Below are 13316 nucleotides of genomic sequence, written 5' to 3'. Positions count from 1 at the left end.
TATGTGGTTTTATTTTCTTTCTAAGTCTGAAGAAAGTAACAATCTAGCGTCATCTAAAATTCTTGAAATTAGTATTTTTCTGTAAAACGCGGTCCTATAAACGTCGGCGTGATAAAAAGATGAACAGCTGACGCAAAAAAAAAAAACACTGTAATTTTGTATGTTAGTGTCTGTGCTTCCAGCCAAAACGACATGTTACTTACATGTGTAAAATGCCGGTATTTTTATGTGTTAGCAGAACGTACCTGTATGGTTATTTAGTCTAATCAGGATTCTACCTCTGTGCAAGACACGACACATACGAGTCTACACGAGTACTGCAGTTAAGGACGCACGACTGTGCCGCTCTAGTTTGCGACTTGTTTCTATGGTGCCGTAGAGCAGTCTAGAGGTCACACGCGGAGACACACGTCCGGTGTGTGAAGAATTTAGGTCGGGGTTGTAGAAGGAGACGAGAGGAAGAAAATAGCAAGGCGTCTTGTGTTAGAAGGATTCAGAGAGAGAGATAAACTGAATGCTCCCTGTCATTTGAGATCTTAAGGTGTGAAGACTCAAGCCTGTGGAGAGTAGTCTCGTGTAGAAGCCAGGGCTTGAGGAGGGCCCTGATATTTTAGACAATCCTGAAACAGGGATTTTGACAGCCACAATCACATCTTGCTAAAACATTATTCAGAAATGGACGGAACGTCGGGTTCAGGTAGCCATAGTTCCAGGGTTGGACTAGGAGGCTTGTTTGGAGGCTCGGGTCCAGAATACACAAGCTCGGAGCTTGCAGGCGTACCTTGTAAGTATCACTGCTAACACCCTTGTGTATCGAAAAACATAAAAAATATATAAACAAAACAAGACCATTACGGTCAGTTCGGGATTTAGTGCAGTATATAGCAAGAACGATCGGCCTTTTTTAGTGAATTGGAATGTCACATAACTGTTGTGTTTGGCTGATGCTGTGCGTATAGCAGTGGCGCATTATTAACTGCTTGTCTTGCTTTCTCTCCAGTGACAGGAATGAGCCCATTGTCGCCCTACCTGAACGTGGATCCTCGCTATTTGGTTCAGGTAACCCAACTCTTCATGCCACGTTCAAGGGAATGGTACAGTTGTGCTCCTACGTTTACACAGTCCTGGCAGAATTTTTAAAAATGTTAGCTAATTTTGGAAAATATGAGTGATCAGTGAAACCCCTTTGCTTTATTTATGAATAGTGATCAGGTAAAGCTGTGTATTATCACAGAATTATGTATGTGTTCTTTAGTAATCATAATTGTAAATGAATTCTCTCAAAAGTTTACTTTTCTTTGAATGTTTGAACGTAATATACAGTTGACGTAGACAATTTGAAATGGCTATGAAGACTAAGTATCTACACATCTGTACCTTGTTGGATTGTAATGGGAAATACACTATATAAATATTAAATGTAAATAATATATTTTATATAAATATTATTATTATTATTAGTTTCTACATAAACGGTTCATGAGTTTCTTAGCTTAGGGAAAGCAAAAGAACTGTCAAAGGATTTATGAGGAAAAAGTAGACTCGCCTCACCGAAAAAAATTAGTCAGCACTGGCCCCATGTAACAGAAGAAAAATACATCAGACACCAACACTGGACACTGCAGTATAAATACTGCCCTACAAGTAGCTGTGTCATGTGCTAAAGGTTCGTAGAGTGAGGAGGAGTAGTTGTGTGCCATTTGTGTTTGGCGAAATATGGGTTACACAGCAGACATGGATGATTGGCAAAAAGTGGTTATTGCATTTGGGCCGTGCCAAAGGACATAGTGTACAGGAAGTTGCCGACTTTGTGAGTGTGTCAAAGCGTACTGTCCAATTGGACTTCTAGTATATGTCACAGTCAACTGCTAATTCTTGCCAGAACTGTGGACGAATGAATGTGCCATCGGAAACGGAAAATCACCGTATGTGACGCATTGTGACAACAGACTGCTTTGCCTCCAGGCAAGAATTGCCCACAACAAGCCATTTCTGAATGAACACTCAGAAAGGAACTGATATCTGGAGCAGAGTACTGTGGAAGAGGCTTCTTCTGACAACTATTCACAAAACTGCATGGTTACAATGGGTGCGGAGCCACAAACGCTGGACTAAGAAACTTATCTGGTTTGAGGAGTTGTGTTTCTGCTTGTACTCGAATGATACAAGGAGGCGGGTACAGTGTAAACTGCATGAAGCTTTCCATAAGAACTGTGTGCAATGTGCTGTTCACACAGGAAGCTCCTCTCTGATGTTCTGGGGGTGTTTAAATTATGAGGAACTGGGCCTTTTGATTGAGGCAACAATGGACTTGAGCCAGAAGGTCTGCATTAGGCTTCTGAGCAACCATGTGCTAGCTCTTCTGCTTCATCTCTAGAGTGAACACTGGAAGGCTACCACAGTCTCCAAAAAAGCAATTGTCAGTTGCTCTGAACCATTTTTGTATCTCAACTGGCTAACAAAATCATTAGATTTAAATCCCTTAGAAAATTTGTGGACCTTTTTGAAGCAATGAATAAAACGCTGATGAAGCCATCCGTCCAGTCTGGGTAAACTGTTTGATTTAGTGGTGAGAGAGTGGATGAAAATTGAGGTAATCTAGATTAACAAATGGATGGTGTCCATGGCAAACAGAACTGCAGATGTTTTTTGGGCTCGCATAGGAGTTATGTGCTATTAGATAAGATTCAGCTGGGGTGGTGATGCTCCAATCAGGTTTTTTGTAGGGTTGATATGGATCATGATGTTATTGAATTGGCCAGTTCCTTTTTTTTCCCCTTTATCTGTTTAGAAATATTTATACACTAAACTCTTGCATAACCAGTCATGTACAGTAGAAATCTTATGTTATATATTAAGGTGTTAACTTTGGTATTTTTATAATTAAACTATAGACCGCAGGTGTTACCTTTAACACCTTTAAAATAAATAAAATTCCCTTAAAATACACACTCAGCTTTTAAGTAATAAAATATATGTGCAGATTATATTTATCTGTAATACATACAGTGCATCCAGAAAGTATTCACAGCGCATCGCTTTTTCCACATTTTGTTATGTTACAGCCTTATTCCAAAATGGATTAAATTCATTTTTTTCCTCAGAATTCTACACACAACACACCATAATGACAAAGTGAAAAAAGTTCGAGGATTTTGCAAATTTATTAAGAATAAAAAAAACTCTTATGGTCTGAGAGGCCTTCAGGTGCCTTTTGGCAAACTCCAGACGGGCTGCCATGTGCCTTTTACTAAGGAGTGGCTTCCGTCTGGCCACTCTGCCATACAGGCAGTGGTGGATTGCTGCAGAGATGGTTGTCCTTCTGGAAGGTTCTCCTCTCTCCACAGAGGACCTCTGGAACTCTGATAGAGTGACCATCGGGTTCTCGGTCACCTCCCTGACTAAGGCCCTTCTCTCCCCATCGCTCAGTTTAGATGGCCCGCCAGCTCTAGGAAGAGTCCTGGAGGTTTGGAACTTCTTCCACTTACGGATGATGGAGGCCACTGTGCTCATTGGGACCTTCAAAGCATCAGAAATTTTTCTGTAACCTTCCCCAGATTTGTGCCTCGAGACAATCCTGTCTCGGAGGTCTACAGACAATTCCTTTGACTTCATGCCTGGTTTGTACTCTGACATGAACTGTCAACTGTGGGACCTTATATAGACAGGTGTGTACCTTTCCAAATCATGTCCAATCAACTGAATTTACCACAGGTGGACTCCAATTAAGCTTCAGAAACATCTCAAGGATGATTAGGGGATACAGGATGCACCTGAGCTCAATTTTGAGCTTCATGGCAAAGGCTGTGAATACTTATGTACATGTGATTTCTCAGTTTTTTTATTTTTAATAAATTTGCAAAAACCTCAAGTAAACCTTTTTCACGTCATTATGGGGTGTTGTGTGTAGAATTCTGAGGAAAAAATTGAATTTAATCCATTTTGGAATAAGGCTGTAACATACGGTAACAAAATGTGGAAAAAGTGATGCGTTGTGAATTATGAGAAATATATTTCTCATAATTACAAGCTGCCATATAATTTAATTTCTTCTGTAATGTACATATCTGAATCAAAGCATAACTCAAAAAATAATATTCACCATTTCTGTAACAAAATATACTCCCACACACTGATTCATTAAATTGATATTGGCAGTTAAACAATTCTTAAATGTAAACACATGCACTTATAGCTTTTAATAATCTTAATCAATAAATGCATTATTGCTTTTTGCTGTTAAAATATGCATTTCCTATATTTATACAGGTATGTCTTATAAAGGGGAATCTCTTTTGTTTTGGGTGTGTGTGAGCTACATCTGCACAGGGAATTTAGGCAAAATTGATGGCAATTTGAATTTATCAATCCGGAACTTGCCCATTGGGCACACTTTACAATGTGATAGATCTGAAGTAAGGCCAAGTCAACCCTTCAGCAGGTACAGCAGAGAAAAGTAAAGCTTTTGGAGTGGCCATCAAAGTCCCCATAACCCAACATTTTGAGCCACTTTGGAAGGATGTCAAACATGCAGTTCATGCAAGTCAACCAAAGAATTTACACGACCTTCATGGTTTTTGGCAAGATGTATGGGCACCTGTGAAAATAAAGGGTCTTATTTTCAACTGTCACAAAAGACTGCAAGCTGCCGTTTATGCTAAAGGTGGCAATGCACAATATTAAGAACTACGGTTATGCAAACTTTTGAACAGGACCATCCATAATTATTTCCTTTATTGCTGTGGTTCGTTTAATGATTTACTGTTAATGATTCTGTTATATCTGATAGTTGAATTTGAATCCAACTAGAAGTAAAGGAAACTTTTTTTCCTTTTTCTGATCACTTATGTCTTCATAAACCATACATATTTTACAGATTCTGCCAGAGGTATGTACATTTATGAGCACAACTGTATTGGTACAGGATGGCACAGTAATAAAAAGCTAGGAACATTGAAAATGTAGTGGAAGAGGTATGTTTGAAAAGGTGCAAAAAGAGAGATTTGCCTAGTTGAGAAGGGGTGGCATTTGTTTTAAAAGTATATCACAGTTAAATCTCAGCCATCTTGTATTCTAGCACACAGTAAAATACTATTGGCACTCACAAACATAGTAGATGCAGGGACAGTTTTTTATCCACTGCTTATGAGACTGCTCAGCAGTCATTCATATATATAACTGCATTGTTTCTTGTATTCAGTACATACTGTCATACTGTAATTAATGTAAGATTTTTGTATTCAATTTATTTGTATTACTTTTCTGTTGTTGTATTGCACTAGTGTCATTAGTCATTGGTAGAAGTACAAGGAAGGATTTCATTGTACAGTGGACACTTGACAATAAACTTGAACTTGAAAAAGGTGGGCAGTGTGGCCTGGTATAAAATTGCTGGACAGTAAGATGTAAAGTTGCATGTTCAGTTCTCAATCCCTACCTCCCTTATGATGCAGAACAATTCAGATAACCCCAGTTTTTCTACCAGTAAGGCCTGTTGCAATGATGTTCACTGCATGAAATTACTCGGCAAAATACTTTTTGTGGTACAGGTCTCATTTGGTGCTGTATGGCAGAGCAGTCACTCCTTCTGTGAAAAGCTAATATTTGTTTATCAACCGTGACTTTATGTCTTAAGAGTTCTACATTATGTGTTTCAGGACAGTGAAGAATTCATCCTGCCTACAGGTGCTAATAAAACAAGGGGGCGATTTGAACTGGCTTTTTTTACTATTGGTGGTTGCTGCATGACAGGTAAAACTATTTTATTGATATGTCCACCTCTTACATAGCAACATTTGATTACAGTACAGAAAAAGTGCTATTTATTTAATACAAATTGTGTTTTGCAGAGGCAGCCCTTAAATGAGTTTTACAGGTACAGTGTGTTTAATTTCACTCAGATAAAACCCTTGGCTCAGGTTGACTATATTGTATGAATTAAAAATATAATATAAAGAGAGAGAAGATTCTTTTACTTTGATTTATGTTCTTTGCGTAGGCAATAGGTTTACATCTGTTCTGTTCTTGGTGATTTGTACCAATATATTGTAAAAATACTAGATACTTTCTTAATAATTGTGTAATAAAAAGAAAATAAGGTAGCTTGATTAATCTTCAGTGTAGTTTATCAGCATGATACAGTATTGAGTGGAACTGGCATTGCCAGGATAGTATTAGGTGTTATTAATGATTGTTCTCTTTTTCTTTTGTAGTGAACTTTATATATATATATATATATATATATATATATATATATATATATATATATATATATATATATATAAATAAAATTTATTTTCGGATTGTGTTGGCTGTAGCCTGTCCTTGCAGCTTTGGGCTTAATGTAGAACAGGCCTAGGGCAGGAAGTCAGTTCACACACTTACATGGGACAATTTAGAGTCATCTGTAAATCCAAACTGTATATATTACAGGGATGTGGAAGGAATACTCAAGCAGACATGAGGAGAATATACAAACCACAAACCCCACATAGAGAAAGGACAGCATGAATTAGCAGCATTAGCCCTGTCTTGCCATTCAGATCACCTTCCATTTGTTCTTCCTTAGCATTTAAAATGGATAAGCAGTTAGTCATGCAATCTGGCTGGAAAATTAAACATTTGTAAAGCTCAGAATGTTTTTTCTTACACATAAACAGTTTTCTCTTCATAGATCTATATCCTCTTAAATAAAACCCCTGTGTGTGTCCAGGTGTCCGTGTGTGTGTCTTCTGGTTAAGTGCACATGCGTGGGGCCACACGGCACGTGTTCAGTCTCTTCCTGTGCATTGCCTGTGCAGAGAGAGAGACAGACAGACACACACAGGTGCACGTAAGACAGACACACAGGCATGCGCGAGACAGACACACACACACACACACACACACGAACACACACACACGCACACACACACACGAACCCACAGACAGACGGACAGACAGACACACACAGAGGCGTGCATACGAGACAGACAGACACGCACACAGAGGTGTGTAAGACAGACAGAGACACACACACACACACACGTGAGAGAGAGAAACAGACAGACACACAGACACAGAGGCGCGTGCTTAGGAGACACACACACGAGAGACAGACAGACAGACAGACACACACACACACACACGCAGGCCCACGAGAGAGAGAGACACACACACACAGGCACGTGCATGCATTGTTGCAATGTTACTTTTCTTGGTTGTTTATTAAATTACGTATTTTTCAAATGTTCATTTTTTTCCCTGTGCTTAAAACTCATTAAAAAAAAGTGTTTTTAGCAAGCGGGTCATAAGGCTATAGCGCGAACTCTTGCAGTCTTGGTTTTCTTAGTGTTATTCAATGTTTTTACATTTAGTTTACTATTACGCTGTGCATTCAATGGTATGATTAACTATATTTGTGCTTAAAAACTTAAAAAAAATATATATTTACATACGGTTCATACGGTCTGGAACGGATTAATTGTATTTACGTACAATCCTAAGGGGTAAATTACTTTGGTTCATGACCAAATCGGTTTACATCCAGAGTTTTGGAACGAATTATGGTCGTGAACCGAGGTTCCACTGTATTACTGTCAGACAAAATTACAGGCATTTTACGGAAATACAAACCAGTATTACTGTGAGAGAAAATTAAAGGCACACAATACAGTGATGCATATTACAGCCACATACAAGGTCCCTTGCCATTTAATACAGACTGTTCCTACTAATGTTTATGCACTACTGTTCTAGCGCCCGTTATTGTAACGGGCTTAATGTCTAGTATATATAAAATTTGCTACTACACTGTTCTTAACAGTTTTTAAAAATGTGTGCACTTCAGTATTGATAAAAATGTACTTATTTGGGTTTTTGTCTCTTTAAAATGCTTTAATGATTTTATTAAATGTAACTTAGACTGGCTTGTTCAGGTTGTGTATGTGACTTGCTTTAACATCAGTACAGTATTTAGGCAGTTTATTTTGCTATTCTAAAACAGACACGATTCTGTAAATGCAGTTACATAACTGTTACTATCATTTTTTTGTTGAAATTACAGAGGTAGAACAAATTTGTGTACTCTTTTTAAAAGCTTATATTTCCATAGCGATGAACAGAATTAATGCAGATCTTTTACTAAATTAGTGTATGAAACATTCTTTGTATCCATAATACGCTATAAGATGTAGTTTAAGCTATAAAGATGGAATATATATTTCTTTATTCTTTTTGTTCATCTTTTAATCATTTTATGTGTACTGTAATGCAAACAATTTGTTATTGCTTTTTATTTATTTTTTTAGCAGAAAAATACTTATTTTAGTACATAGGTTTAGCTAACCTTTTTGTTAGCTCATAAAATCAAGTACATGCAAAAAACTGGAAGATAGTGAATTTTTAAATTGAAAACAGGTTAAGAAAATGCCTGTTATTTTACCAACATTCTGAAGCAAAACTCACAGGATATTTTGACTTCAAATGTGTGTTTCTATCACTTTGTAAAACGCACGCTTTGTGAATAACCTGCCAAATTTCTTTAAATGCTCAGCATAATTTTACTATTAATGTGCATGTATTGTACTTGCATCTGAAGCATCTCTCCAAGTTGACCAACCTGTGGCATGTTAAAGTGTTTAGATAATATACAAGTTGGACTATTAACCTTTGGTCAGCAACTGTAAAGGCTGGATTGGTCAAACCATGTATTTTAGCAGTGATTGGTGTACAGCATTGGCATAAGTCTTCAACACCTAGAGAGTCCCTCCAATTGATTAATAGACCCGATTAGAGAGTTTACATAAATTGTTTGGTTTCTGTCAGCAGAGAGTGCACTGTAGCTCAGAAATTCTATTTCAGTAGCAGTATATTATTCCCATGAACAAAAACTAAAATGAAATCTGTAGTTAACGAAAAAAATAATTTCGTAACTAAAACTAAACTTCAAAAACTGTCTAAAAACTAGGACTAAACAAAAATGAGAAAATAAAAATGAAACTAGTTTTTGTAATTTTAATTTAGATTTTCACCATACTTGTATTTGTGCATAATGTACATGCAAGAGTGTAGTTGCCAGTGTTTTTATTATGTATTATTTTAATATCAACTAGTGGTAAATTTGGTTAGGAATGAGCATTGATTCATGTGCAGATGTTCCTTAGTGCTAGTGTCTGAACCTGTAGATTTCATTGGTCCTTTCATCCATCAGTCAACCTTCCTTTCTAGAATTGACAGCAAATTCCAGAGCCTTATTACTTGTCAATGACTTATTCTGTGGATTTCATTGATTATAATTGACCATCAGTCACAGATGCTGCTCCACTAACAGCAAATGGCAGGCGACTTTTACTTTCACATTTCAAATGCACAAGAATGCATTTTTAAAATAACAACAGATAAATCCTTAGTTTGTGCCAGTTTTTAAGTAGCCAAGCTAATAGCTACCAGTGGTAGACTATTCACCAATGGAGAGCTTTTGAAAGAATGTCTGGTTTCTGTTGCTGAGGAGTTATGTCCTGAGAAGGCAGACTTACTCAGAGCAGTAAGTCTTTCACCAACAATTACACATAGAGTGGACGAAATGGGTGACGATTTGCTTGTGTTTAGAAAGGAAATCTAAATACATGTATTTTTCACTTGCACTTGATGAAAGCAGTGATGTTCATGATTTGGCACAGCTTTTCATTATCATTTGGGGAACTAATGAGTAATTTCAAATTACAGACAAGCTTGCTGCACAGCAGAGCAGTGCATAAAAACGGGAAAGAACATCTACAAAAAACTGTTGATAATTTGGGGCTCAACTGGTCTAATTCAACCAGCGTGACAACTGACAGCGATCCGAGCATGGTGGGTTCTGCAAGAGAAGTGGTTACATGCATCAGCAGAAAGATGGACAAATGCAGTCACATGTATCCAATTGTAATACACTGCTTGATGCACCAGTAAGCACTGTGACCCAAATCAGTTAAGTGGAACTCTGTCATGAAAATTGTGGTGTCTTGTGTTAATTTAATTCAAGGAAATGCTCTCAACCATAGACAATTTCAGGGTTTTTTGTCAGAGATGAGTACTGCATACAGAGATGATATGTACCACATGGAGGTGTGTTGGCTAAGCCTGAGCAGAATTTTGAAACGTTTTTATGACTTGTTTCTGGAAATCGACACATTTCTTCAATCATAAAACAAAGTAGTTCCAGAGCTTAGTGATCAAGAATGGAAATGGCACCTTGATTTTTTTTAAACCGATATAACAGAGCTACTAAATGATCACAACATGCAGCTTCAAGGGATGGAGAAACACATCAGTAACAAGTAAAACTGAGCCATCTTCTTAAACAAGTAAATTTCTGCTGTCTTCCCAATATTCAAAAATGATCATCCAAAAAGCCGCCAGTTTTATTCTCAGTTGACGAATGTGTAGAAGCCTTGAAAATGTTCTAAAATGTGTTGCACAAACTATTTGATGTACATGCAAAAGAGATTTTTGTTACAGAACCATTTTGGCACAGACATTGAGATTGTTGATCCAGTTTATCAGCTGGAACTGACAGAATTGCAAAACTGTCACAGTCTGATTGACCCATTGAAGGCAAGCAGCCTAATTCATTTTTGTTCTTCTGTCCCGTCAGAGACTTACATTAATCTTTAAAAAATCATGCACTGAAAATGATAACCATTTTTTGGAGGCACCTACTTCTGTGATTAGACTTTTTCCAGATTAAAATACATAAAATCTCTGACCAGATCCAGACACACTGATGCACACCTGCATCACTAATGTGAAGTGACAAACATAGAACCTGACATAAACTTCCTTGTCAGCAAAAAACAGACTCATAGTTCACATTGAATTTAGTTAAGTATTAAGATTAAGTAGTATTGAGGTTACAAGCCATATTGTAATTTCAAAGAACTTTAATTTCATGAATGTTCCTAGATTTATGGTATAATGCCCATATATTTTGTATTTCATCCCAACTCCGGCCTCTTCGTAGTGTGAAGGACAGTAAGCTGGCCCCTTGATTAAAAAGTCTTAGGACCCTTGATTTAGAAAGGTGCACTATTGAAAAGTTTTTCACAAAGGATCTCTCTCTGTGTGTTTTCTTTGCAGGGACAAATGTTCATCTCTATATTTGCTATTATTGTTATTAACACAGCTCAAGTAGTCACTTCAACAATATTTTAAAAAATAAGCAAAGTAAGAATTCCCTGAAAAATTACACTTTCATAGTTTGAAAATGGGTAGATGACCTATAGTCTGCATCTGGAGATATTAAAAATAAATATAAATTGAGTATATATGTGCAGTGATCTTACTGCTTGCAAAGGTAATCACAAAAATAAAAAGAAAGTGTTTTTGAAATGAAATAACCATTTGCTTAAACTTGATAGAGGTTAAGGTAACATGACATTGGAGCGCACTTGTTATTTGATTCTTGCATTTTTTGGTTATACTGGAAATCCTCAAGAGTCACATTATCATGAGAAAATGTTTAGTCGTAGTATTGTATGTGCTAAGTTGACAGGTACTGTACAACATGAATAATGCACAATTTGGCAATTATGAAGAAAACTGTGTTTTTACACTTAAAAACTCTGTCCATGTGGACATTATTGGTGAGAAATACAAACTAATATAACAAAAGCTAAAAGTTAATTGCTGAAAAACTTAAACTAAACAAATACACTGCTGAATTTTATGGATTCTAATATATTTTAGGATGTACAAGATATGCCAAAACATATCTCAAAGTACAAGTCCGTGTTTGAGGGGTGGGATCATAAACCTGTCCAAACATTTATTACATGTCAATTAAATATTTCTGGATTGTATTGTATGCTTCTTGTGTTTTTGCCATGGGTTGCAAAGCTGCATTTTGAAGTTTAATTCAAAGAGATGGCATATCTATGGTGTTCTCTAGACAGTATCCAGTTTGACTACCATCTGTTTCAAAATCTAAAGGATTACCTTAGAGGAAAGTGCTATGCCAATAATGAAGATGTTAATTCAACTACAGAAGAGTGGTTGCACAATCAAAACAAAACTTGGGAGTAGCATAGATAAAGATTGTTAGTGTTATAACAAGTGTATTCATATCCATAGGGATTATTTTGAAAAATAAAACTTGTTTGGTTTTGTGTTTCTCTTAACAGGTCTGGTTCACAGTATTTTGATAACCTCTAGCAGATAGTCTATTGACCCTTGATTCATGACCAGTGCGTTTTAATTTATTTCCATTGTACTAGTTCTTATGTGAAAAATAAACTGTACTGATATTGTTCTTTCTGTCCAACTCATTTGTATTTTGTCCACTGCAGGTGCTACATTTGGAGCTTTAAATGGTCTACGTCTTGGCATAACAGAAACTCGGGATATGGCCTGGTCTAAGCCTCGTAATGTTCAGTAAGTTTTGTGCAAATAATGTGCTTATATGCATAAAAGTTCAACACCACAAGTTTATGTAATAAACACCAATGGAATGCATAGTTTGCAAATAGTTGTGGTGCTCCTTCCATTGTATTTATACATGTACTGTAAATATATTTTTGTGTGTGTCTTTTATAAGGTTTGCATATTTGTAGCTAGAAATCCACAAAGGAAAAGATGAACCACATATCTTAAATTTTTATTTTTTATTTTTTTTATTCCTAAGCTTTCAACACCTACCAGGATTCATTATCAGAGGAGAAAATTTTTAGACATACTGGAATCAAAGGCAATATATAGCTACTGTATAGAGGAAAGTGGGGGCAGGTAGAATAAGAAGGTGGGGTTCGGAGGGTGTTGCTCTTAAAGTAATATTATTTAAAGTGTGGATGTTTTTACATAACCTGTGCTAAACGTGGTAAGTATTATCTATAAAATTATTTTGACTAGTACTATGAAATAAATGTATGGCAATTGTTAAGCCTTACAGTATTTGGGTTGTCAAAATCATAGAAATAACAGTAAGTATTAATTTAAGTTTAATATTTTAAAAATATCTATTATACAGCACATATTATGAATGCACTTCACCGGCTTTTGCCAGTTTAGCCTCATAGGTTATCAATCAGTATGGCTACAGTTGCAGCCCCATTTTCACCAACTCACAGGTGTTAATAAGGTGGCAGCTTCAGCGCCATCAAATTTTCATTGGTATGCTTAATTGACAAAGAGAACAGTCAGAATGGCATCTGGAAATACTTCTGCATTATGTCAAATGAGGATGAAAAACTGCAGGCTTGCATGCAAGATTTGCTGCTATACAATACCAACAAAAAGTGGCTAACACAACCAATTTAGCCAAACACTTGAAGGCATGACACGCAATTCAATACAAAGAATTT

At 36.6% G+C, this 13316-nt stretch overlaps 1 protein-coding gene across 1 annotated transcript in view; it reads left to right on the top strand.

The window, feature by feature from the left end:
- The first annotated feature begins 287 nt into the window (after positions 1 to 287).
- The window catches only part of LOC120538566 (mitochondrial import inner membrane translocase subunit Tim23-like), a 30145-nt gene continuing 17116 nt past the window's right edge, over positions 288 to 13316 (top strand). The window contains exons 1-4 of the mRNA XM_039767965.1: positions 288 to 784; positions 1001 to 1059; positions 5658 to 5751; positions 12306 to 12390. Coding sequence (XP_039623899.1) covers positions 676 to 784; positions 1001 to 1059; positions 5658 to 5751; positions 12306 to 12390 — 347 coding nt within the window. The 5' untranslated portion in view covers positions 288 to 675. The remainder of the gene's footprint in view (positions 785 to 1000; positions 1060 to 5657; positions 5752 to 12305; positions 12391 to 13316) is intronic.

The sequence above is a fragment of the Polypterus senegalus genome, chromosome 1, assembly GCF_016835505.1.
Source record: "Polypterus senegalus isolate Bchr_013 chromosome 1, ASM1683550v1, whole genome shotgun sequence".
Lineage (NCBI taxonomy): Eukaryota > Metazoa > Chordata > Cladistia > Polypteriformes > Polypteridae > Polypterus > Polypterus senegalus.
Note: the sequence above shows the minus strand (reverse complement) of the source record. Positions and strands in the feature narration are given on the sequence as shown.